At 38.7% G+C, this 26,292-nt stretch overlaps 1 protein-coding gene across 1 annotated transcript; it reads right to left on the bottom strand.

Annotated features, from left to right (window-relative positions):
- Positions 1–684: 684 nt before the first annotated feature.
- Coa7 (cytochrome c oxidase assembly factor 7) lies at positions 685–26,292 on the bottom strand. The gene is made up of 3 exons (XM_026382374.2): positions 26,142–26,292; positions 23,475–23,615; positions 685–1,936 (listed from the first exon to the last, which is right to left on the bottom strand). The coding sequence occupies exons 1-3, from the start codon at positions 26,245–26,247 to the stop codon at positions 1,488–1,490; spliced, it is 696 nt and encodes a 231-aa protein (XP_026238159.1). The 5' UTR covers positions 26,248–26,292; the 3' UTR covers positions 685–1,487.

A 26,292-nucleotide genomic window follows, 5' to 3' on the forward strand; every position in this document is an offset into this window, starting at 1 on the left:
CCACTGAGCCACAGCTCTTTTTAATTTTTTGAGACAAGTTCTCATTAAATTGCTGAGGCTGGCAACTTAATCCTCCTACTTAGTCACTGGGATTACAGGTGTGTGCCACTCCACCTGGCTTCAGTTTGTTTTGATTTGCATTTTCCTGATGACATGTTACATGGGACATCTTTCCATATGCCTATTTTCCATTTGCATATCTTCTTTGGTGAGCTATTAAGGTCTTTGGCCCATTTTTTAATAAAATTTTTTAACAGATGAGTTTTAAGATTTCATTGTGGTTTTTACTTGCAGTTCCCACAATTAGTAATGTTGAGCATCTTTTCACATGCTTGTTGGCCTAGAGTTTATTTTAAGCATAGGAAAAGCTACTTTAAAAAAATGAACTTGATGCCTTTTAAAACTTGAGAAAGTCCCTCTCTTCTACCAGCTCGAGAAGTTTGGTGGTTATGCTTACAGCTGCAAAACTGAAAGCCAAAAACAGTAGGTGGTGACATATAATGATCCTAAAATCAGCAGGAAAATGACAAGCTCGCCCCCTGGTGACAAGCTAGAGAGATAATAGAAAAAGCACATGTTCTTAAAAGGCACAATCCCATGAAAAACATACTCAACCCTACCCGGAATCCAGAAAGAACACTAATAACACAAAGTACAAATCAATCAAAATAGTTTATTCACAGGAACAGTGAAAAAGGCTCAGTATCAGTAGGCAAAATATGTCACAAAGTCTTTGTTTGTGAATTACTAGCTGGAATTGCTCTGGGAATGTCTTCAGCATAAGCTCCATGAGGTGAGTGTCCAGGGAGGTTTTAACTGTGAATGTTTCTTCTAGGGGAAGGTGGGCTTCCGTTTTATTGTTAGCAACATGAGCCTTTAACCTTCATGCTGCATGGCTTTCCTAATCTATATTAACTTCTTGAAAGATCTGAATCTGAAAGCAAAAAGCCCACACCAACGATTACATAAGTCAGAGGGTGGCAGTCGTGACTGTTTAACTTTTCTTAGCTCCTTAAGACCTCTATTATGTAAAGCAAGACACTGATTTTCAAGCCCCCCCCCCCAACTAAAATGAGCATGATGAGGAGGATGATGATGATAGCAGCTGATTCCTTCAGGCCCTCTGGCTGCTGATTTTTGACTTCTTGGTATTCTGCCCTTCAATCCCTCACACAAATCTTTATGGCTCTCTAGTTGGCTCCTATTTTTCACAGAGCTCCAAAAGTTTGAAAAGACCCCATAAATGTGGGAGTGTTCACAGAACACAGCCACATAAAAGATAACTGACAGAACACACTCACTGCAGGCCACATCCCAGTAGGTGACACTCAGGAGCAAATGGATTTATGTAACCAGAGCTACTGATATTAAGTCCCAAGTTCTCCTGCTCCAGCAGGTTGACCTTTAAGGGCTGCATCAGGTCTCAGAAATAGAAGGTGCCAGCCTCAAGCTGCTTGATGCTTGTGCAGCCCTTAACATTGGCCACATTACCCAAATGTTAAGGGCTGCACACTTTTCTGCTGCTCTTTGTGCAGCTGTTGGGCCCGATTTTTTAGCATCTCTGCCTTGGCCTCATCCTTATCAACACCATCCCCCATTTTATACATGCGGCTAGCATTGGCACAGGCCCAAACATGGCCCAGGTCACAGGCTTTCATTGAGTATTCACATGCCAGGCCCATATCCTTGGGAACGCCAGGGGCACCCTGCAGAAACATGGCACTAAGGTTGAAGCAACTGGAGGCATAGTTGCCATCACAGGCCCTTGTGTAGTAGTCCCTGGCCTTCCCCAGGTCGGGCTGGCCATCTTCATTGACCTGGCCATCATGTGCCAGGAGACCGACATTGTGACATGCTTCCACAGACTTCTTTCCAGGCTTCTCACATGCCATCAAAAAGCAGCTAGAGGCAGCTTTCAGGTCCTGAGCTAATCCACCTGCAATGACAGAAAGAAAAGGAAAAAAGTAAACCCAAGTCAGGGCAGAACCTATTTGTCTCAGCTCAAAGTTAGCGAGCAATTCAAAGTAAGAAAGCAAGTCCATATCCTCTCAGCTAAGGCAATATGAAAGAAAAGTAGCCTGGCATGGAGCACAGACCCTTCAGCTTCTTTAGCCATGTAATCTTTTGTTCAAATGCCGTCTTCAGAGGAAGCCCAAACAGGTAAAGGAGGTCAAAGTTGGAAACAAAAAATATCCACCTCACGGAGTTAGAGTAAGAACGTAGCGTTTTATAAACAATTAAAGGTTCATACATTTAAATATACAGTTGACCCTCTCAATCTGTGGCTTTTACATCTGTACACTTAACTAACTTGGGTCAAAAATATTCAGAATATACAACTTCAGCAACTTAGCAAAGTCCTAAGCAACTCAGTGAGACCCTGTCTCTAAATAAAATACAAAAAAGGGCTGGGGATGTGACTCAGTGGATAAGTTCCCCTGAATTTAATCCCAGGTATACACACACACAAAGAAAAACTCAGAAAAGAGCATGATGGTATACACCTGTAATCCCAGAGACTCAGGAGGCTGAGGCAGGAGGACTGCAAGTTTGAGGTTAGCCTCAGCAACCTGAGAGGCACCCCCAGTGAGAACTTTCTCAAAAAATAAAAAGGGGTAGGAATGTAGCTCAGTGGTGGAAAAAAAAAATTATCTGCATAAATATACACATTTTTTGTCTTTAATCCTAGAATATACAGTAATAACAACTACTTCCATTATGATTTACATTGCATTAGGTATTATAAGTAATCTAAAGGTGATTTTAGAATACTGAAGAAAAAGGAAAAAATGTGATGCAATCTCATGAAGATCAGTTAGGGTAGAGGAAAGGGAGGGAGGGAGGAGGGAAAAGAAAAGGGGAAATACTGGGGAATGATACTGACCAATTATATTGTTATATTGTGTGCATGTACGAATACATAAGAAATTCCACTATTATGTGCAACTATAAATGCATCAATTAAAAAATATGAAAAAAATGCTCAAGTGATTCATAAAAGCACATTAAATTTTTTTCAAGTATACAGGAAGATTACAGAGGTCATATGCAAAAATGGTGTCATTTTTATATAAGGGACTTGAGAATTCTAGGATTTTAGTATCTGCAGAAGTCCTGGAACCAATATCCCCCAGAATACTGAGGGCTGAGTACATACTGACGTCTTTTATTTGCCACTATTGCATTAGATCCTGGGGAACAGACATTGCCCTGCCCTTGAGAATCTTGGTCTATGGTCTAATGAGACATATTAAACAACCACACAAATAAATGTATGATTCTAAGTGTGAAAAAGGTATAGAGAAGTACAGGGAGAATAAGGATATATTTAGGGTCTTGATCTAGCCCGGGCATGAAGTCAAGGAAAGTTCCCTGAAAGAAGTAACATTTAAGCAGTGATACAATGAAAAAGGGAAAAAGAAAATATGGTGTTCCAGGCAGGGGGAACAGAAGCTACTGTGGACTGAACCCAGAAACCATTGAAGGAGGAAACTGAAGAGACGAAAGGGTCCAGATCATGCAGGGTCTGACTGGTCATGCTCAGGACCCTGAATTTAATCCTGAAAGCAATTGAGAAACTGCCCCAAAGTAATTTATCTAGGCAGAGATAGTGACAGGGCTCACCTTTTTTTAGTTACTTTTTTTTAAGGCAAAATGTGAAATCCCCATGTACTGTCCTCATTCTGAAATATAAATATTTTAATATTATTCTTTAATGATTTCAATCCATCATCTATAAATAATAATCAAGTCAGCACCATTCTAGCGATCTTTGTTGCATGTGTTTAGATTAAATGCTGGCTGTCAGAATGGATACCAAATAGAAAAGTACTTTAAAAAATTGGATCATATATACTGCTTATAAATAAAAATGTATTTATTTATTCGTTTATTTATTAGAAGAAAAACAGACTGTAGGGGACTGAAATAGAGCAAATTTTAACTATAAAAAACAAGGATACCGGCAGGTAGTACTTTCATCTCTCCTCTCTTATACCTCTCTATAGGTTATATTATTTCAACTCAAGGAGATAGTATAGCCCACAGCCTGGGCTCCAGTCTTGTGATCTTGGAGAACTTGGGCCTCATGCATGCTAAGTAAGAACCCTACCACCTGAACTACACCCCCAGTTTCAACAATTAGGTTTTCATGCCATAAAGGTATATGTCATTTACATTCTATTCATTAGCCCAATGGTCATTCTAAATGGATTCTGCTAATCATTAGTTTTTTTTTTTTTTTTTTTTTAAGAGAGAGTGAGAGAAGTGAGAGAGAGAGAGAGAGAGAGAGAGAGAGAATTTTTAATATTTTATTTTTTAGTTCTCGGCGGACCCAACATCTTTGTTGGTATGTGGTGCTGAGGATCGAACCTGGGCCGCACACATGCCAGGCGAGCGCGCTACCGCCTGAGCCACATCCCCAGCCCCCATCATTAGTTTCTTCATATGAGTTCTCCATTTCTGAATTTTTTTAATGTTATTATATTTTTATACCTTTATTTTATTGATTTATTTTTATGTAGTGCTGAGGATCAAACCCAGTGCCTCACACATGCTAAGCAAGCATTTTACCACTGAGCTACGACTATAGCCCCTATTTCTCGATTCACTTCTTTATTGGTTACCATATAGATTTTTCTAGAAAAGAATTTAAATCTAGTCTTAATTTCCCCCAATGCTGTTGTTTCTTTCTTCTTTTGAATTATATATTTATATATTCATTTCCATAATTGACTTTTTTTAGTTATACCTCCTTTTTGTTTTTAGTGGTTCATCTATTGATTATCATGTTTATCCTGAACTTTTCACAATCTATCATGGATTAATATTATACTACTTCACATACAATGTAAAGGCCTTTTAATTATATCCCCATCCTTTCTGCTATTGCTGGCATGTTTAATTTCTATATACAATAAGCCTTACAAATATACTACTATTATTTTTGCTTTAAACAATCTTTTAAAGATTTTCAACTTTTTGGTTTATTCTTTCTTTTCTTTTTCTTTTTCTTTTATTTATTTATTATTATTATTTTTTTTTTTTGGTACAGGGGTGTTCTACCACTGAGCTAAAGCCCCCGCTCTTTTTATTTTTAAGATAGGTTCTCACTAAACTGCCCAGTTTGGCCTTGAATTTGAGATCCTTTAGTCTCAGCCTCCCAAACAGCTGAGATTACAGGCAAACACTACACCTGTCTTGCCCCTTTCCTTTCTGTTATAATTGTTAATTGAGAGTTACTGTATTCGTATATCTTATTTGTTTTTATGTTGTAAATGTTACTGTTTTTTGTCTTCGTCCTTCTCAGTGGAGCTGGGGGATCAAACCCCACACCTGAAGTACACTGGATGGCATTTTGTGGCTGAGCTATACCCACAACAAAGTTGAAAGAAATTGCACTTACTCTAGCCACAAAACAGTCCTACTTGAATCTCGGTGCACACTTCAACTTTAAAACAGAGAGATAGCTGGAGCACAACTCTAGTTACCTGTAATCCCAGCAACTTGAAGGCTGAGGCAGGAGGATTGCAAATTTAAAGTCAGCCTCAGCAACTTAGAGAGGCCCTGTCTCAAAATAAAAAAGGGCTGGGGATATTGCTCAGTGGTTAATAGCCCTTAGGTTCAGTTCCTGGTACAAAAAAAAAGCAGAGAGTAAAAGTTCCCCAATGACAATCTGGCCCCAAGCAGGCATAGCTAGGGAGGGCCAGAAGTCCCACTCCTGGACACTCACCCCACAGCAAGAGCAGAGAGAAATAACACAACTGTGTGGACACTCCATCTACAGGGACCTCTACATAACCTTGCAGTCAATACATTGAAGACAAAACTGGAAGAGGAGGGGCTGGGGATGTGGCTCAAGTGGTAGCGTGCTCGCCTGGCATGCGTGCAGCCCGGGTTCGATCCTCAGCACCACATACAAACAAAGATGTTGTGTCTGCCGAAAACTAAAAAAATAAATATTCTCTCTCTCTCTCTCTCTCTCTCTTTAAAAAAAAAAAAAAAAAAAAAAAAAACTGGAAGAGGAACTCCACATACTATGCTATCTACAACACATCCAACTGAACTACTAGAAGGACCCTCCTCTTTCTAGAGCTACAGAGAAAGTGAGTCCCACAGGCAATATGTCAAAATTTACCAATCAAACTTAGAGAAACCATAGGGAACTGCACTATTAAATCCACTTGGAATTAAATTCAATGCTACACAACAACAGATAGCCCATCAAGAGAAGACTATTCCCTAAGAAGGCCCTCCAGTAAAAGTAGAAGAGACACTGCATCCCAACAAATGAGCAAATCTCAATACATAAATACAAGAAGCATGAAAACTCAAGGCAACCTGACTACTACAAAAGTTCCCAACTCTCTGGTAACTGAGTCCAAAGATATTAAAGTGGATAAAATGCCAAAGAATTGAAAAGAATTATGTTTGGGCTGGGGATGTGGCTCAAGCAGTAGCGCACTCGCCTGGCATGCGTGCAGCCCGGGTTCGATCCTCAGCACCACATACCAACAAAGATGTTGTGTCCGCCGAGAACTAAAAAATAAATATTAAAAATTCTCTCTCTCTCTCCTCTCTCACCCTCTCTTTAAAAAAAAAAAAAAGAAAAAAGAAAAGAATTATGTTTAAAATGATCAATGAATTAAAAAAAAACAGCTGAATGAATTAAGGAAGACAATGTAGGATATGAAAGGACAATTCAATTAAAAAAAAAAAAAGATATCCTGGAAAAAAAACTGGAAATGAAAAACTCAAAAGTCAAATTTAAAACTCAGTTGAAAGTCTCACCAAGAGAGTAGATGAAGAAAAAGAAAGAATATTATCAAGACTTGACGACAAGGTTGATAAATTATCACATTCAGACAGCAATAAAGAAAAAAAAGTGGGGGTTGGGGTTGTGGCTCAGTGGTAGAGAGCTTGCCTAGCATGCTTGAGCACTGGGTTCAATCCTCAGCACCACATACATGTAAAATAAACATATTCTGTCCACCTAAAACTAAAAAATAAATATTTAAAAAAGAAAAAAGAGTGAACAGAACATGCAAGACCTATGTGACACAATTAAAGGATCAAACATGAATCAAAGTCATAGACAAAGGAGCAGAGGTACAGACAGATTATTCAGTGAAAAAATAAAAGTAGAAAATGACTCAAAACTTGGGAAAGACATGGACACCCAGATACAGAAGGCATTTAGAATTGCAAATAGACCTGACCAAAAAAATAATCTCTCCACATTATATTATAGTTAAATTGTTAAAAGTACAGAAGAAAGAGAACATTGAAAACTGCAATAGAAAGTCACTTATAAAGGTAAGCCCATTAAAATAACTGAAGATTTCTCAGCAAAAACTCCAAAGGCCAAGAGGGTATGGAAAGAAAATACTCTATTTAGCAAACTTACTACCCTTCAGAAGTGAAGAAGAAATACTTTCCAAGATAAGCATAAAGTAAAGGAATCCATGACTACTAAACCAGCATTATAGATAATATTTAAAGGATTCCTACACACAAAAGAGGAAGCAAGACAATCACAAGAGCACAGGAAAGAATAAAACTCATTGAAGACACTGATAAGAGGGGGGAAGTCTTATATTTACATATATTCCAGTTGTCTTTGTCCATTTGTGTGGATATTAGTTACCAACTTATTATTTTCCCTCAACTAAGCACTTTCTTTGGCATTTCTTATAAGTTTGCTAGTAACTCATTCTTTTTTAAAAATATCTTTATTTTGTTTATTTATTTTTATGTGGTGCTGAGGATTGAACCCAGTGCCTCACATGTGCAAGGCAAGTGTTCTGCCACTGAGCCACAACCCCAGCCCCTAGTAACTCATTCTTTATGCTTTCATCTAAAATTGAATCTATTCACCTTCAATTTTATCTCGTTTTAATTCGAAATCATTTAATTCCCAATTAATTCATTTAAATTCAAGCTTGATTTTTTTTTTTTTTTTCTCTTTCAACAGTTAAAAAATGCTCTTCTGAGGGGCCTGGGGTTATGGCTCAGTGGTAGAGCACTTTCCTTGCATATGTGAGGCACTGGGTTCAATCCTCAGTACCACATAAAAAAAAATTTAAAAATAAGTAAAACAAGGTATTGGGTCCATGTTCAACTAAAAAATAAAATGTTTTTTTTGTCTTCTGGCTTACATTGAGTCTAATGAGGAGTCGATGGTAATTCTTACCAATTTTCCAATGAGTGTGTCTTTTTTCTGTCTGCTTTTCAGATTTTCTTTTCATCTTTGGTTTTCAACAGACAATAACGTGTCTACAGATGATTTTCTTTAGTCATCTTACTTGGGGTTCACTGAGCTTCACGGCCTGTGGGATAGTATTTTTCATCAGATTCAGACATTATTCATCTGTTATTTCATAAATGTGTTTTTCTACTCCATTCTCTTTCAATTCTCTTTTTGGAACCCCAATACACATGTTAGATTGATGGATGCTGAACCAAAGGCTGATGCTCTGTTCTTTTTGGCTTTTTTTTCTCTTTGCTTCAATTTCAATAGAAGCTATATTTCTATCTTCAAGTTCATACATCTTTTAAGTTTGCTCATGTTTTTCTTCTCAAGTCTCTAATTTGCTTGTCCAGCGAGTTTTTCATTTTCAAATATCATGGTACTACTTAAAAATATTTTTAGCTGCAGAAGGACACAATATCTTTATTTCTTTTTAATGTGGTGCTAAGAATCGAACCCAGGGGCTGGGGATGTGGCTCAAGCAGTAGCGCACTCGCCTGGCATGCGTGCGGCCCGGGTTCGATCCTCAGCACCACATACAAACAAAGATGTTGTGTCCACCGATAACTAGAAAATAAATATTAAAAAATTCTCTCTCTCTTTCTCTCTCTTTAAAAAAAAAAAAAAAAAGAATCGAACCCATTGCCTCACACATGTTAGATAAGAGCTCTACTACTGAGCCACAACCCCAGCCCATGTTTTTCAATTCTAAAATTTCACTTGGTTCTTCAATACTTTAATTTCTTTAAATTCAATTCATTACATCCACCTTTTATTAAAACCCTTAAACATATTTATTAGACCCATTTAAATTTCGACTATTAATTCCAATATCTTTGTCATATCTGGGTATGTTTCTATTCACTGCTTTTATCCCCAATTTTTATTTATTTATTTGCTTGTTTGTTTTTTATTTAATATGGGGGGGAGGCAGCGGGGGGCCCTGGGATTGAACTCAGGGACATTTGACCACTAAGCCACATCGCCAGCCCAATTTAGAGACAGGGTCTCACTGAGTTGCTTAGCGCTTCCCCATTGCTAAGGCTGACTTTGAACTCATGATCCTCCTGTCTCAGCCTCCCAAACTGCTGGAATTATAGGATAGGTGTGTACCACTGCACCCAGCTCCTTATTCCCCTTTTTTAATAATGATGCTAAGCCAGGTAGGGTGGCACGTGCCTCTAATCCCAGTGGTTAGGGAGGCTGAGACAGGAGGATCATGAGTTCAAAGCCAACCTCAGCAACGGGAAGTGCTAAGCAACCCTGTCTCTAAATAAAATACAAAATAGGGCTGGGGATGTGGTTCAGCAGTCAAATGTCCCCAAGTTCAATCCCTGGTACAAAAAAAAAAAAAAAAAAGACGCTAAGACTTTGTAGTTGATACTTTGTTCACTTTGGATTTTATAATATTCCTTTCAAGACTCCTGAATTTTGTTCTGGAAGGTAGCTAACTTACTATCCCAAACCTTTAGAGACTTATTTTTAAATTTTGTGAGAGCACACCTAAAATAGTCTTACTACTTCCTTTTTGGAGTCTCAGTTGGATACCTGTGATGGTCAGTAAGTTCTCTCCATTCAGAAAATAGTTGGAATTCAAACCACTCTAGAATCACTTTTTTTTTTTTTTTTGAGAGAGAGAGAGAGAGAGAGAGAGAGAATCTTTTTTTGTAGATAGACACAACACAATGCCTTTATTTTTATGTGGTGCTGAGAATCAAAGGTCGCGCCCGTGCTAGGTGAGTGCTCTACCGCTGGGCCATAATCCCAGCTCCTAGAATCACTTTTTAGGTCATAGCACCCTAGTAGTTTTTTGTTGTTTGGTGGTACTGGGTATTGAACTTGAACATTCTACCACTGAACTACATTCCAGCCCTTTTTATTTATTCTGAGACAGGGTCTTGTTAAATTGCCCCAGCTGGCCTCAAATTTGCAACCCTTCTGTCTTAGCCTTCTAAGTGGCTGGGATCAAAGGTGTGCATTGCTGTACTTTCCCAGTAGGTTTTCACTGCAAGGCCTCTCATGACACTATGTATGTGCAGCTTAACAGAGGTTGGGAGTACCCCAGGTGGATTTTTGGAAGCTCTTTCCTCTCTAGGGTCAGAAGCCACTCTAGAGTATACTCACCTTTTAAGTCCTAAATAAAGGAGTATGGAACAGTTGTTGCACTCTGCAACACATTGGGCCTTACTCCTGCTCGGATAATGAGGTGTGGCTCCAGGAATAGGATTCACTTGGTGGGGTTGAGTTACACTCACCTGTAACTCAACCTTTGTAATCCTATCCCTTTGCCGTTTTGGGGATAGAATGTTCCATGGAACCTCCCCATGTATGTCCCCTATATAAGAATAAAGAATTCTAGTGGCTTTCTTTTTCCACAGACTCCTAAGGTTGGAGAGCCGTCTCAGTTTTGAAAAGGTACTTCTGTGTGTTTGCGTGCTTTCTTTGTCATTTTCTTAAATTATTGGAATAGTCAGAGTTGTGAACCCAGCATAGGTCGCCAGCCAGGATAGATGGCGATACTCTTGTAGGCTCTCCTGCAAACTCTAGTCACCTCAGTGGCCAAAATTTGTACCTCTACCTTCTTAGTTCAGGAAGACTACCAAGGTCTGCTTGGCTTCCACCTCTCTGTCAAAGTACCTCAGGAAGACGGCCAAAGCTACCATGGATGGAGCTCACTTGCTTACTTCCTTTGCTATCAAGTGAAGGGAGATAATGTGCTAAAATGGAAGATAATGTAGAGGCATAATAAATTAGAGAAGAAAAGAATTGAGAATTATACACAGCATTTGTTAAATTTGAGATGCCTGGAAGAATTTTAAATAGAATTATCTGTATATAGTCAGCTATTTACACTTGAGTCCACAAGGGTGGTCTTGACTAAAAATATGTTTGTAATCATCATCATTAATTTTGAGTCTTCATTTCCTCTACTAAAGTAATTCTACTTCTTACAAGATGAAATTGAGGACATTTAAACAGTAAGAATAAGAAAAATGAATAATCTGTTGTTATCACCACCTAGAGACCATTACTCTAATTTTTGGTGTTTCTTCTCGGTACTTTTTCTATTTAGTTTGGTCCTGTTTTTGCATGCTGTAATCATGAGCCTGCCTCACTCCTCATTGGAAACCTTTCTTAATATCTGTTTTATTGGCAGCAAAACATTTCAAACAGATATATCAGAATTATTTTCAATTATCTTTTGTTGGACACTTAGATTACTTCTCAAAAACAATTCAAAGCTGCTGGGCATGGCAGCACACAAAAGTAGGCAGGAGAATCACAAAATTGAGGCAGACCTAAGCAACTTAGCAAAACCTTGTCTCAAAATTTAAAAGGGGGCTTGGGAGGGCTGGAACTGTGGCTCAGCGGTAGCACACTTGCCTGGCACGTGTGAGGCACTGGGTTTGATTCTCAGCACCATGTATAAATGGGCTTGGGATGTAGCTCAATGGTAACATGTATGAGGTTCTAGATAAAAATTTTAAAAAGTTCAAAGCTGATTTCATTGATGGAAACATGGCCAAAACATTCCTTAAGTTCATCTAACCTCAATCTCAAGTAACCTTTAGAGTGATCAATACAAACTAGACCTGTTCACATTGGGAGGATATTTTAAATTTAACAAAGCAGTCAAATCCACAATCTAATTTGATGCTCTGAAAAATATTATGAAGAAGGCATAAGCAAACCTTATTACCCTCATTTTGTCAATGAGGAATCTATATCTTGGGGAAGAAAAATGCCAATTAATGCTCTTGATAGAAGTGGGTTGTTTGCTCTCTGGCCGTAAGATTCTATGTTAGAAGAATTAGTCAGTCTGTGTAAAGGATGGACACTGGATGTATTTTCAGAAACAGAAAGTAAAACAAAAAACCTATAAAATCTTTGGCTCAGAACTAGGGAGGGGGAGTCAATAATATTGGTGTTTGGGATTATTTTCCTTCTTTTTTTTTGTGAGTGAGCTGGGTATTGAACCCAGGACTTCACACATGTGAGGTAAATGCTCTACCAGTGACGTACATTCCCAGCCCAACAGTACAGGTTTTTTTTTTTTTTCAAAAGTATATTTTATTTTTATATGGTGCTGAGAATCAAACCCAGTGCCTCACGCATGCTAGGAGAGTACGCTACCACTTGAGCCACATCCCCAGCCCAGTACAGGTTTTTAATCACAGCATGGCTAAAGGTCTGTCTGCTAAGCTCCGGTAGCAAAGATAAACTTTGTGAACATTCTGGCTTAAATACCTGGAGAAATTTATTAAAGAATGTTAAAGGGAGGCTGGGGTTGTGGCTCAGTGGTAGAGCGCTTGCCTCGGCATGCGGGAGATCCTGGGTTCGAACCTCAGCACCACATAAAAATAAACAAAGATGTCATGTCCATCTACAATAAAAAATATTAAAAAAAAAAAAAAAAGAATGTTAAAGGGCTAGTACAAGAGGATCTCAAGTTCAAGGCCAGCCTCAGCAATTTAGTGAGGCCCTAAGGAACTTAGACCCTGTCTCAAAATAAAAAATAATAAGGGCTGGAGATGTAGCACAGTGGTAAATTGCCCCTGGCTTAAATCCCAGACCTCCTCCTCTAAGAAAAAGATGTTAATAGGATTAAATATAGTCAGTATTATGTAAGGACAGGGATACCTACTGAGTAATGCACTATTAGGTGATTTCTTTGTTATGTAAACATCCTAGAAAGTACTTGCACAATCCTAAATGGCATCTACCACTGTTTGTGGCCTCTTATTGCAATTGAAACACAGTAAATATGAGATGTATAACACACATACTGGTTCACAATAAACTTTCTTAAAAATAAAGAATAAGCCGTAAAATAACAATGAAAAGAATAATAAATACATAAACCAGTGGTATATTCATGTATTGAAGGCTTGGTCTCCATGTTCAGAGGTGGGCTTTGGGAAAGTGACAGGATCATGAGGGCACTAACCTCATCAACAGGTTAATCCTTTGACAAGTTCATAGTTGAATGGGCTATTAGGAGGTGGAGCTCCATTGAAAGAAGCTGATAACTGGGGTCTACCTTTGAAAGATGTAACTCATCTCTGGCCCTGTCCCCTGTTTCCTGACTGCTATAGGTGTGAAGCTTTCCTCTGAAATGCTTTTTTACCATGTTTCCGCCTCATCACTGGCCTAAAAGCAATGGAGCTAGCTGACCATGGACTGAAACCTCTGAGGCATGAGCCAAAATAAATCATTTCTCTTAAGTAGTTTTTCTCTTTTGTCACAATGATGGAAAGCTTACTGGGCTGGGGATGTGGCTCAAGCGGTAGCGCGCTCGCATAGCATGCGTGCGGCCCGGGTTCGATCCTCAGCACCACATACAAAGATGTTGTGTCCGCCGAGGACTAAAAAATAAATATTAAAAATTCTCTCTCTCTCTCTCTCTCCTCTCTCTCTCCTCTCTCACTCTCTCTTAAAAAAAATAAAATAAATCTGAGGGGTGATGCCGGCCAGGAATAAAATGAAGTTTAAAAAAAAAAAAAAAAAAAGAAAGCTTACTAACACAATCAGTAACAGTCATATATTATCATTAAGTATTATGTATTGTGTATGTACCTTCATAGGACTGGCAGCACAGATTTGCTCACACAGGATCACCACGAACACATAAGCAATGCCTTGCACCACGATGTTACATTGCAGATGTCACTATGCAATAGGTTATTTTTCTTATAATTCTTTTTTTTTTTTTTTTTTTGAAATGCAGTCTCACTATATTGCCCAGGCTGGTCTTGAACGTGCAAGCTCAAGTGATCTTCCCACCTCAACCTCCCAAGTAGCTGTGACTACAGGTGTGTGCCACCTTGTCCAACTTTATAATAATATCATGGCACCATCATAGTGGTAAACTGGACCCATCATCAACGGAAATATTGCCATATGACACATTAGTATAGTGTTCTCCATACAGTGTCCTTTCACAATGCCCACTTTCTCTCTTCAGGGACATTAAGTCTAATCCACCTCCAAACAAAATCTACTCTTCAAGGACCGGTTTTCAATGCCTCCTCCTTCATGCTAGCACCCCCTAGTGATGACATAATTCTTGCATTGAACCCCTATAATACTTTACATGTCTCTCTGAAAATACCTATCAAACTCTCCCAGGTGTAATTAACATTAGTATAAAATTTTCTCCCCCTCCATTGGTCCTTATCTAATTCACTGCCCCCTACATGTAGTAATCAAGGAGCACTTAAGTGAAAAATAATTCTCAGTATGCAATCACTAATGATATGTTGGCCTAATAAGAAAAGGGAAAACAACATCACAGCCTGTTTTGGCTTCCCTGATTCAATAAGAAAATCAACCTCCTTACAGAAAATATAGTAAAAAAAAGAAGAAAAATAAAAGGAATCCAAAGGTTACTAAGACACCTAATCCAGAATAATCACTAGGGACATTTTTGTTTTACACACTTTATCATAAAACTCAATCCATTCTATATGTAATTTGGTACTTAGCTTTCTTCACTGAACATTACAGCTTAAGTTTTCCCCTATATCAACATAAATTTTTTTTCTTTTCCTTTTTTTTTTTTGGTACTGGGGATTGAATCCAGGGGTGCTTAACCAGAGTCACATTCCCAGACCTTTTTATTTTTTTATTTTGACAGGGTCTCACTAAGCTGTTTAGTGTCTCAATAAGTTGCTAAGGCTGGCCTTGAACTTGATGTGAAAATCCCAAGTTGCTGGGAATTCAGGCACGTGCCACAACACCTAGCAACAAAAATTCTTTAGAAACATTATTTTTTAATGTGCTAACTACTTCATCCAATGAAAATAACATTACTTAACTCAGCTGCTGGGGCTAAGGATATAGTCCAGTGGTAGAGTAAAAAGGTTCAGTCCCCAGCACCACCCACAACAAAACATATAATTAACTTGCTACTTCTGGCACATACTTTCCTTTATTTTATTACTATATGCAGTATGTATTACTTGTAAATTACAAATTAATGAAAATTTAAATTTGGAGATAAATAATGCTAGGATGAATATCTTTATACATAATCTTTATTTAGATTTCCAGTTACTTCTTTTTTTTAAATTTTTTTTTAGTTGTAGTTGGACACAATATCTTTATTTATTTTTATGTGATGCTGAGGATCGAACCCAGTGCCTCACACATGTGAGGCAGGCACTCCACCAATGAGCTACAGCCCCAGCCCACCAGTTATTTCTTTTTTTTTTTTAACCTTTATTTTATTTATATATTTATTTATTTTATGTGGTGCTGAGGATCGAACCCAGGGCCTTGCACGTACAAGGCAAATGCTCTACCACTGAGCCATAACCCCAGCCCCCACCAGTCACTTCTTTAGGAGAGAATACTAGGAGAATTACTAGGTCAAAGAAATGCCTCTCTTTGCTCCAAACTTTCCGTAAAATAAAGATGACCTTGGAATAACTAGATATATAAGGCAAATATCAGTAGAACTGAAAGAGAAATGGACAGCAATATGTTAATAGCAAGGGACTTCAATACCTTACTTTGACAATGGATAAATCATTCAGACAGAAAATCAAGACAGAGGCAGTGAGTTTAAGCCAGTTATGGTGGTGCATGTGGTAATCTCAGCGACTTGGAATGCTGAGGCAGGAGGATTACAAATGAAAGGCTAGCCTCAACAAGGTGGTGAGACCCCATCTCAAAATTAAAAAGGACTGAAGATGCCGCTTAGTGATAAAAACCCTGCTGGATTCAATCCCCAGAACCAAAAAAAAAAAAAAAAAAGGCAGTAAATTTGAATAGCACTTTTTACCAAATAGACCTAACAGATATTATAGAACACTCCAGACAACAGCAGCAGAATGCACATTCTTTTTAAGCACGCAGGAGACATTGTTGAGGACAGAGTAAGTGGGCCATAAAACAAGTCAACAAATTTAGGAAGAATGAAATCATCAAGTATCATCTGAATACAAAAATATGCAACTAGAGCTAGGCGAAGTGGCATATATGCCTGTAATCTCAGCATCCTGAGAAGTGGAGGCAGAAGGATTGAAATTTTAAGTCTGACCTTGGTAACTTATCAAGACCCAGTCCAAAAGGAAAAAAGACTGGGGATATAGCTCAGTGGTAAAGTACCCTGGGGTTCAATTCCCAGTATAGGAGAAGCAGGGTCTGGGGATATAGCTAAGTGGCAGAGTGCTTGCCCAGCATGCATGAAGCAGAAGGAAGGAAACAGAAGGGAAAGGGAAGAAAAGAAGAAAGACAAAGACAGGAAGGGAGAAATCAATAATAGAAGGTTAAGTTGGAAAATTTACAAATTTGTGGAAATTCACCTATATACACCTGAATAATCAATCAGTGGATAAAAAAATAAATCAAAAGCCATCTTTAGACAAATGAAAATTGAAACAACATAGCAAAACTTAAAGGATGTTGCAAAAACAATTCTAAGAGTGGGGGTCTATAATAATAGATGTCTAAGGGCTGAGATTGTGGCTCAGTGGTGGAGCACTCGCCTAGCACGTGCAGGGCCCTGGGTTCGATCCTCAGCACCACATAAAAATGAATAAATAAAATAAAGGTACTGTGTCTAACTACAACTAAAAAGCAAATTTTAATTTTTTAAAAATGTCTACATTAAGAAATAAGATCTCAAATAATAATCTAACTTCATACCTCAGGGAATCATAAAAGCCAAATGTCAGAGAAGTAAATATCAGAGTAGAAGTAAGTAGATTAGAAGAGTAATAAAAGTACCAATGTAACTAACAAATGGTTTTTTGAAAAAATAAACAAAAGACTAAAGAAAAGAAAACGCAAACAAAATTAAAAATCAAAGAGGAGACATTACAACTGATACCAGAGAAATACACAGGGTGATGAGACTATTATAAACAATTACATTACAACAAAGAAGAAATAGATAAATTCCTAGAAACACAGAACCAACCAAGACTGAATCATGAATAGAAAACTTGAATAGATTAATAACTAGTAAAGAGACTGAATTAGTAATCAAAAACAATAGTTCAGGACCTAATAGCTTCACTGGAAAATCCTCCCCAATGCAAAAAAAGAAGAATTAATACCAATTCATATAAACTCTTCTAAACAATAGAGGGAGAACACTTCCAAACTCATTTTATGTAGGCAGCATTACACTAATACCAAAGACAGATAAGAACACTAAAAGAAAATTATAGGCCAAGGCTGGGAGATAGCTCAGTGGTAGAGCACTTGCCTAGCATGTGCAAGCCCCTGTTGGAGGCCAACCTGAGCAACTTAGCAAGACCCTGTCTCAAAAAAATAAAGAGTTTGGGTGGAGCTTAATGATAGAACTAGCTGTGCAAGTTCCAACATGTGATCCTCCTGCCTCAACTTTCTTGAGTAAGTCCTGGGTTCAATCCCATACCTCAAATAATTAAAATAGAGGGGCTAGGGCTATAGCTCAGTGGTAGAGCACTTGCCTAGCACATGTGAGGCACTGGGTTCAATCCTTAGCACCACATAAAAATAAATAAAGGCATTCTGTCCATGTATAACTAAAATAATAATAATATTTTTAAAAATTAGATAAAGTAAAACAAAAAGAGCTGGGGGTGCAGCTTAGTGGTAGAACACTTGCCTAGCACATGCGTAGGTCCTGGGTTCAATTCCCAATATGGGGAGGCAGGGGATTGAACCCAGCATGGCACTGGCATAAAATAGATATCTAGGCTAATGAGACAGAAAGGAAAGCCCAGAAATAAATCCATGTATTTATGGTCAATGGATCTTCATAAAGGTGCCACAAAACACACAATGGGGAAAGGACAATCTCTCCAATAATTAGGAAAACTGGATATCCATGTGCCGAAGAATGACACTAGACTCTTACTTCCTACCATATGTAAAAATCAACCTAAAGTGGATTAAAGACATTGAGTATGGGGCTGGGGCTGTAGCTCAGTGGTAGAGCACTTGCCTAGCATGCATGAGGCACTGGGTTCGATCCTCAGCACCACATAAAAATAAACAAAATAAAGATATTATGTTCAGGGGCTGGAATTGTGGCTCAGAGTTAGAGCGCTTGCCTGGCATGCGTGAGGCACTGGGTTCGAACCTCAGCACCACATAAAAATGAAAAAAATAAATAAATAAAGGTATTGTGTCCACCCACAACTAAAAAATAAAGGATAAAAAAAATTTTTAAAAAGATATTGTGTCCATCTATAACAAATATTTCCACATAAGCTGGGTATGGGGGCACACACCTATAATCTCAGAAATTTGAGAGACTGAAGCAAGAGGATTGCAAGTTCAAGGACAGTCTCTGCAATTTAGTTAGACCCTAAGCAACTTAGCAAGACCCTGTCTCAAAAAATAAAAGGGCTGGGGATATAGTTCAATGGTAAAGCATCCCTAGGTTCAATCTTCAGTACAAGAAACAAAACAAAAAACAATCAACATGAGCTAGGTGCAGTGGCACACACCTATAATCGGATCACCTGGCAGGCTAAGGCAGTTCAAGGACAGCCTGGGCAATTTAGCAAGAGCCTGTCTTAAAATAATATAAAAAAGGGCCAAGCATAATGGTGCACACCTGTAATCCCAGCAGCTAGGGAAGGTAAAGCAGGAGGAGTCAAAGTTCAAAGTCAGCCTCAGCAACTTAGGGAGGCCCTAAGCAACTCAGCAAGATACAGTCTCTAGGGCTGGGGATGTGGCTCAAGCGGTAGCGTGCTCGACTGACATGCACGCAGCCCGGGTTCGATCCTCAGCACCACATACAAACAAAGATGTTGTGTCCGCTGAAAACTAAAAAATAAATATTAAAATTCCCCCCCCCTCTCTCTCCTTAAAAAAAAAAAAAAAAAAAAAAAGATACAGTCTCTAAATAAAATACAAAAAAGAGCTAGGGATGTGGCTCAGTAAAGTGCCCGCACTCTGTAAAAAGGGTTAGGGGTGTAGCTTAGTGGTAAAATGCCCTGTATCACAAAAAAAAAAAAAAAAGGGGGGAAGGAAAGAACAAAACATGAGTTTTGGAAGGGATATCAAACTAAAAAGCTTCCCTCCACAGCAAAGAAGCAACAGAGTGAAGAGACAGAATGGAAGAAAATATCTGAAAATCTATCCAAAAAGGGGTTAACATCCAAAATGTAAAATAAAAAACATAAGGAATGAATATAAGGAATTCAACAGCAAGAAAATAACCAATTAGGGGTTGGGGATGTAGCTCTAAGACCCTGGGCTTAATCCCCAGCACTGCAAAATAAGAAAATAATCAATTAAAAAATAAGCAAAGGGGCCGAGGATAGAGTTCAGTTGGTAGAGTGCTTGCCTTGTATGAACAAGGCCCTGGATTAAATCCCCAGCACCAACAACAACAAAAAAAAAGTCAAAAAATGAGCACTGAATAGACTTTTATCAAAAGAAGACATATAACTTTCCAACAGATAATGTGAAAAAATGCTCAATGTTAGTAATCATCAGGGAAATGAAAATCAAAACTACAAGGAGATATCATCTCACAGCTGTTATTTTGATGAGGATATGGAGAAAAAATCGAACCCTTGGGCTGGGGCTGCAGCTCAGTAGTAGAGCATTTGCCTAGCATGTGTGAGTCACTGGGTTCAATCCTCAGCACCACATAAATAAAGGTCCATCTAAAACTAAAAAAATATTTTAAAAAAAGAAAGAAAGAAAAGAAATGCAAACCCTTGTACAACGCTGGTAAGAATGTAAATTGATATAACCATTATGGAAAACTACATATGTCCCAGCAACTCGGGGGCTGAGACATGAGGATTTCAAGTTCAAGACCAGCATCAGCAACTTAATGAGGTCCCTAAACAACTTATCGAGATCCTGTCTCAAAATAAAAAAAGGACTGAGGATTTGATGTGATTCAGTAATTAAGCACCTTCAGGCTCAATCCCTAGGACCCAGAAAGAAATAAAATTAATGTCTTAAGAAAACATCTGGGGGGGTGGTGCTGGGGATATGGCTCAAGTAGTAGTTCACTCGCCTGGCATGCATGAGGCACTGTGTGTCCACCTAAAGCTAAAAAATAAAAATATATATATATAAAAAAAGGGGGGTTGTGGCTCAGTGGTAACACGCTTGCCTAGCATGCATGAGGTACTGGGTTCAATTCTCAGCACCACATATAAATAAATAAAATAAAGGTCCATCAACAACTAGAAAATATTAAAAAAAAAAAAAAAAGAAGGAGAAAAAGAAAACATCTGCACTCCCACGGTCACTGCAGCATAATTCACAATAGTCAAACAAATAATTCACAATAGTCAACCAAAGTGCCTATCAACAAAGGAACAGATTAGGAGTTATATACACAATGATATAATATTCAGCCTTTAAAAAAGAAGGTAATTCTATCATTTGCAACACGGATGAACCTTTACCTCCTTATGACAGTCATAATACTATGTAAAATAATTCAGGCACAGAAAAACAAAGCAAGAGCTCAATTACATGTAGAATCTAAAAAAGCCAACTCATATAGAAGCAGAGAGTAGCACAGCAGTTGATAGGATCTGGGGAGGTGTTGGTCAAAGGGCACAAAGTTTCAACTAGGTAGGATGAGTAAGTTCTGGAGAGCTATTATATAGCAAGGTGACTATGCTTATCATATATTTAAAATCTGATAAGAGAGTAGATATTAAATGGTCTCACCACTCATGGAAATACAGTAAATGTGTGAAGTGATGAATACGCTTGATTGTGATAATCATTTCATGATGTATACATATATTTAAGAATCACACATACAGCAAACACAGAATATTTGTCAATTACCATATACCTCAGTAAGCTGGGGAAAAATTTTAAAAATAAAAATAAATACTGGACATAGTGGTGATGCTTGAAATCCCAGTTTGGGAGGCTAAGGCAGGAAGATCACAGGTTCAAAGCCAGCCTCAGCAACTCAGACAGGCTATAAGCAATCTAGGGAGACCCTGTCTCAAAAAAAACAAAAAGGTCTGGGGATGTGGCTCAGTGATTAAGTACACTTGGGTTCATTCCCTGGTATGCATGCATGTATGTATGTATGTATGTATGTATGAATAAATAAATAAACAGCACTATCACAAGCACTATGTTCCAAGTAAAAGCCAAAACAGTCAACATAGCTCCAAAAATTAAAAAGACATCCTCTTCATCAAACTTTCACTGAACATTTTTCTAACTAGGGTCGCCTGGGTACTGGGAATGGGATGAACAATCATCTTCAAGAAGCTCATGACATGATGAGTGTAAAAAAATTAGCCTCCAAGGTCATATTCCCTGTGTCATGGTTTTAGACTATGTCTTTGGGAATTGAGAGTCTAACTCAGTGGTAGAGCACTTGCCTAGCATGCATAAGGTCCTGAGTTCCATCTCTAGCACTGTAAAGAATAAAATATGTCCATAAATTCTTTGATATTCCTTCCTTCAAAGACTGTAATTTAAGTCTTTTCTCACTAGCATGGGCTAGCCTTAGTGACTCACCTCTAATAAATAGAATGTGACAGAAATGAAAACTGTAGGGGCTGTAGCACTTGCCCAGCATGTGTGAGGCACATCACTACATAAGAAATAAATAAAGGTCCAATAGCAATTTAAATAAATAAATAAATATGTGTGTGTGTGTGTGTGTGTGTGTGTGTGTGTGTATAAAAAGAAAAATTGTGACTTCCAATGGTAGTTCAAAAACACACTGTGGATTCCACCTTGCCCTCTTGGATTACTCAGTGGAGGAAGCCATAGACCATGTCATGAGATACTCAAGTAACCCATAGAGATCCACATGACAAGGATAAGACATCCTCCTAACAATAGCTGATAAGGAACAGAGGCCTCTGCCACCAGCCACATGGAGAATTCCTCTTAGATCTGGAAACTCAAACTCTAGGCAAACCTTTGAAATGACTACAGCCCTAGCTTCCTGACCAGTGTCTTGCCGGCGACTTCATGGGAGATCCTGAGGTATCTAGCTAAACCACTCCCAAATTCTTGACCCACAAGAATTATTAGGGTAATTTGTAATTTAGCAATAGAAAACTGAAACATCATTCTAGTGGTAAATAAAATTAGGGCATAATGTGGTATCTGGTTTAAAGAATTTAGGAATTCTCTGTAATGCTTTTGGTTTTCTTTATAAATCTGAAATTACTTCAAAATGAGAATTAAATATATATACATATATATAATTACATATGTACAGTATATATGTATATATACACACACACACATAGATACAATATATATGTTTACTTATGTGGGCAGAATGAAAACCCCTTTAAATTTTTAAATTTTTTTTTTAGTTGTCGATGGATCTTTATTTTATTTATTTATACATAATGCTGAGGATCGAACCCAATGCCTCATACAAACCCCAACCCCTGAAAACCCCTTTTTACTAAAGCCTAATTCAGTTGCATATCTGGAGAATTCAGTGTGAAAGCGGTCATTAGTTATTTAACAGTATGAATATAGTATTTTTTTTCTTTAAATATATATTTTGGGGCTGGAGTTGTGGCTCAGTGGTACAGCAATCACCTAGCATGTGTGAGGCCCTGGGTTTGATTCTCAGCACCACATAAAGATAAATAAATTAATGTATTGTGTCCATCTATGACTAAAAAATATTAAAATAATAATAATAAAATATATATTTTTAGTTGTAGGTGAACACAATACCTTTATTTTATTTTTATTGGTGCTGAGGATCAAACCCAGTGCTTCATTCAGGCTAGGTGAGTGCCTACCACTGAGCAAGAAACCCAGCCAATGGATAAAGTATGTTAAATGCATTGAGTTTATTAAAAGTAAAAATCACTTGTAAACACACCAAAAAAAAAAAAAAAAATGAGGAGAAAAGATAGAAAAAAGGGAGTAATTATTGATCTCTTACTCTGTGCCAGGCACATACTGATGCTTTTATCTACATGTTCCTCTTAAGTCCTCACAACAATCCTACAAAGCAAGAATTATTTTCCCCCATGTTACAGGTGATGTAACTGAGACACATATTAAAGTGACTAGCTCAAGATCCCACTACTTGCAAATAGCATTCTCTAGGGTTTGCTTAACTTAAAGGCTGTGCTCCTCCCCGATCACTCTGCTGAACTCTTGTCTCCAAATGTATCTTCAATGTGCTTCCACAATACCTGTGAGGATATTTCTGTGAATAGAGCTCAGCCTAAGGCTTGGGTACGATGACAGCCTTAGCATCAAAAAGGGGATACCAAAGAAAGCAAGCCCTTCTTACCTTTTCCAGTTACATAATAGGCCCCCAGTTTGTAGCAGCTATCACTGTGCTTGTTCTCTTCACAGTTGAACTTCAACACCTTTGCAGCCTCATAAAAATTCTTCTGGATCCCTTCTAAATAGTCCACCAGCCGATAGCAACCTGTGAGGAGAGGGCAAGAGCTGTTCAGGTCTAGGACTGCAGCTCAGTAGGGAGGTTCCAGTGTGACAGGTCAGACTGAGTCATTTATTTAGGACCAGCACTGTCCTCCTCTGGTGTGGCAAACTAACCTTACCACAAAGACTATTAAGTGGTATTTAGCCATTCCTATAAGTGGCTTTTTCTGCCATTCACAAGGGAATGAGCAATGCATGGACTAGGGGAAACCTTGACCCCTTCACTGGCTATACCACTTGCCACTGCTGACCTAGTGACTTCCATTGCAGAAACTACGCTAGCTTTGGAACTTCTGGTGAAATCTAGTAGTAAAACCCCTAAAAGCCAAGACTAGATCTGGGTTGTAGCTTAGCAGTAGAGCGCTCGCCTAGCAAGTGTGAGGCGCTGGGTTCAATTCTCAGCACCACATAAAAAATAAATAAATAAAATAAAGGTATTGTGTTCCATCTACAACTAAAATACATGTTAAAAAAAAAAAAGGCTAATAAGCTAATCTTGTGACAGCAAGAAAGAAATGTGGCAATGACTACACCTTATTCCTTGGCCAGGCTAGGAACATGGCAGCTACCAAAAGAGCTAGAAACTGGCTCTTCCTCCTTGGCAGTCTCCTTGTTCCAGCAAATCTCCCTCCTTTTGGGGGGATGGAATGGGATACCAGGGAATAAACCCAGGGGCACTTAACCACTGAGCCACATCCCCAGCCCTTTTTATTTTGAGACAGGATCTTGCTGAATTGCTTAGGGCCTCACTAAATTGCTGAGGCTGCTCTCAAACTTGCAATCCTCCTGCTTCAGCCTCCCAAGATCCTGGGCTTACAGGTGTGCCCCATCGAACTGGGCAAACCTCACTCCTTAAAATCTCCTACCTCAGGGCTGGGATTGTGGCTCAGTGGCAAAGCACTTGCCTTGCAGATATGAGGCACTCGGTTCGATCCTCGGCACCACAAAAAACATAAATAAATAAAATAAAGTTACTTAAAAAAAATCTCCTTATTCATTCCTTACAATATCATATGTCATTTCTCATTCAATTTCAAAAATATTTGAGCATCAAAAAGCATCTATGTACCAGATATACAGATGCTAGGAATATAGCAATTTGCTCTCCTAAAATTTACATTCTAAAGGAAGAAATACAAAAAATAAGCAAATAAGTGAACAAGATGTATTCAAACAATAAAAAATGTTTCTATTTAAGTAAAACAGGATGACAAGCAAGTAAGTATAGAATGGGCAATCAAGGAGGATCTTAAGTCTCACTGAGGACTGTGCTGTCTTAGCTGAGATTTGAATAAGGAGAAAGCACTACCTATTTACAGACAATGAGGAGCCGGGAAGTGTAGCTAACCGGTAGAATCCTTGCCTATCATGAAAAAAACCTCCCTCCTTTTTTGGGGGGCGGGTAATATACAAGGGAATAAACCCTGGTTTCTCAATGCACAGCACTGAAAAAAAATATATAAACTTAATTCTGACTACACATTCTGACTTCAACCTTCTAAAGGAACACTTTCTTCTCCCACCATCTCATCTCCTCCATTTCATCAACCGCAGATTAGCCCTAGACTGCCCCTAACTACTCTGCTCCTCAGTGACCTCAATTCCTCTGAAACTTATAGATTATTAGGGCTTGGACTAGTTCACAGAGAAAATTCTCCCATGTAGTTGGTTAGCTAAAAAATATAGCAAAGTCACATTCTGAAAATCAGACGGCAAGCTCTAAGGAAGGAAGGATGTGAATTTTTCTCCACCTTTAAAAAAAAATAAAGTAGGGCCCAGAATGGCCACTCACCTATAATCCCACCAGCTCAGGAGGACCTTGCGTTCAAAGCCTACCTCAGCAACTTGGCGAGGCCCTAAACAACATAGTGAGACCCTTGTCTTAAAACAAAATATAAAAAAAGGCTGGGGATGTGACTTGGAGGTTAAACGCCCTTGAGTTCAATCCTTGGTACCAAAACAAAAACCAAAAAACCAAAACCTTGCATGGTTCAACTCCCTTGCCTTCTTCAAGGCTTCTTTCAAGACTTCTTCAAGAATTGTTCAAATGCCAGTTTCTCAATAACTCCCTTGTCCGATGGCTCAATTTACAATCGTCTTCCTAAACTCCAGTAGCCCTTCACCCTTTTTTCCCCCCTCTGAACTTACCAGTTCCGAACTCCATCATTTAATTTATTTCCTTATATTTACTGACCGATTCCCCTATCAGAATGTAAGCTCCTTGAGGGCAGGGAATTTCATCTGTTCACTAATGTATTCCCAGTCCCTTGACCTCAAATGCCAGAACAGGACTCCTCCCCATCCCAGCCTGCAGCCTCATTCCGCCACGGCGCGCCCGCAAGTCCTGTTGCACACAACGCTCCTCTCATCACACATAAGGTCCCAAGTGTCCCGCAGACCTAGTCCCCAAGTGTCCTCAGCCCGCCACGTGATGCCCCCTCCAGGTTCCCGGAGAGTTCGCTCACTCAATCCCACCCCTGACGTGTCCCCAGACTGCGCTTCAGGCGCTCACCTTCCGGGTCCTTCTCGTGGTAGCACTGGTAGTTGCACTCCACCTCCATGTTCTCCAAAAATGACTTCACCTGCTCCTCATCTTGGAAGTCCACCAGCCCCGCCATGACTCCAGCTCCTCCAACCCGCTTTGGCTCGGCGCTCCACCTACG

Source organism: Urocitellus parryii, chromosome 11 (assembly GCF_045843805.1).
Source record: "Urocitellus parryii isolate mUroPar1 chromosome 11, mUroPar1.hap1, whole genome shotgun sequence".
In the NCBI taxonomy this organism is placed as follows: domain Eukaryota; kingdom Metazoa; phylum Chordata; class Mammalia; order Rodentia; family Sciuridae; genus Urocitellus; species Urocitellus parryii.

What these genes read in the sequence shown, in the direction of transcription:
- Coa7 (XM_026382374.2), bottom strand. Translation starts at nt 26,247, where the DNA reads ATGGCGGGGCTGGTGGACTTCCAAGATGAGGAGCAGGTGAAGTCATTT. An exon ending in CCACGAGAAGGACCCGGAAG is followed by an intron (nt 23,616 to 26,141) that starts GTGAGCGCCTGA and finishes CTCTCCTCACAG; the next exon opens with GTTGCTATCGGCTGGTGGAC. An exon ending in CTATTATGTAACTGGAAAAG is followed by an intron (nt 1,937 to 23,474) that starts GTAAGAAGGGCT and finishes CTGTCATTGCAG; the next exon opens with GTGGATTAGCTCAGGACCTG.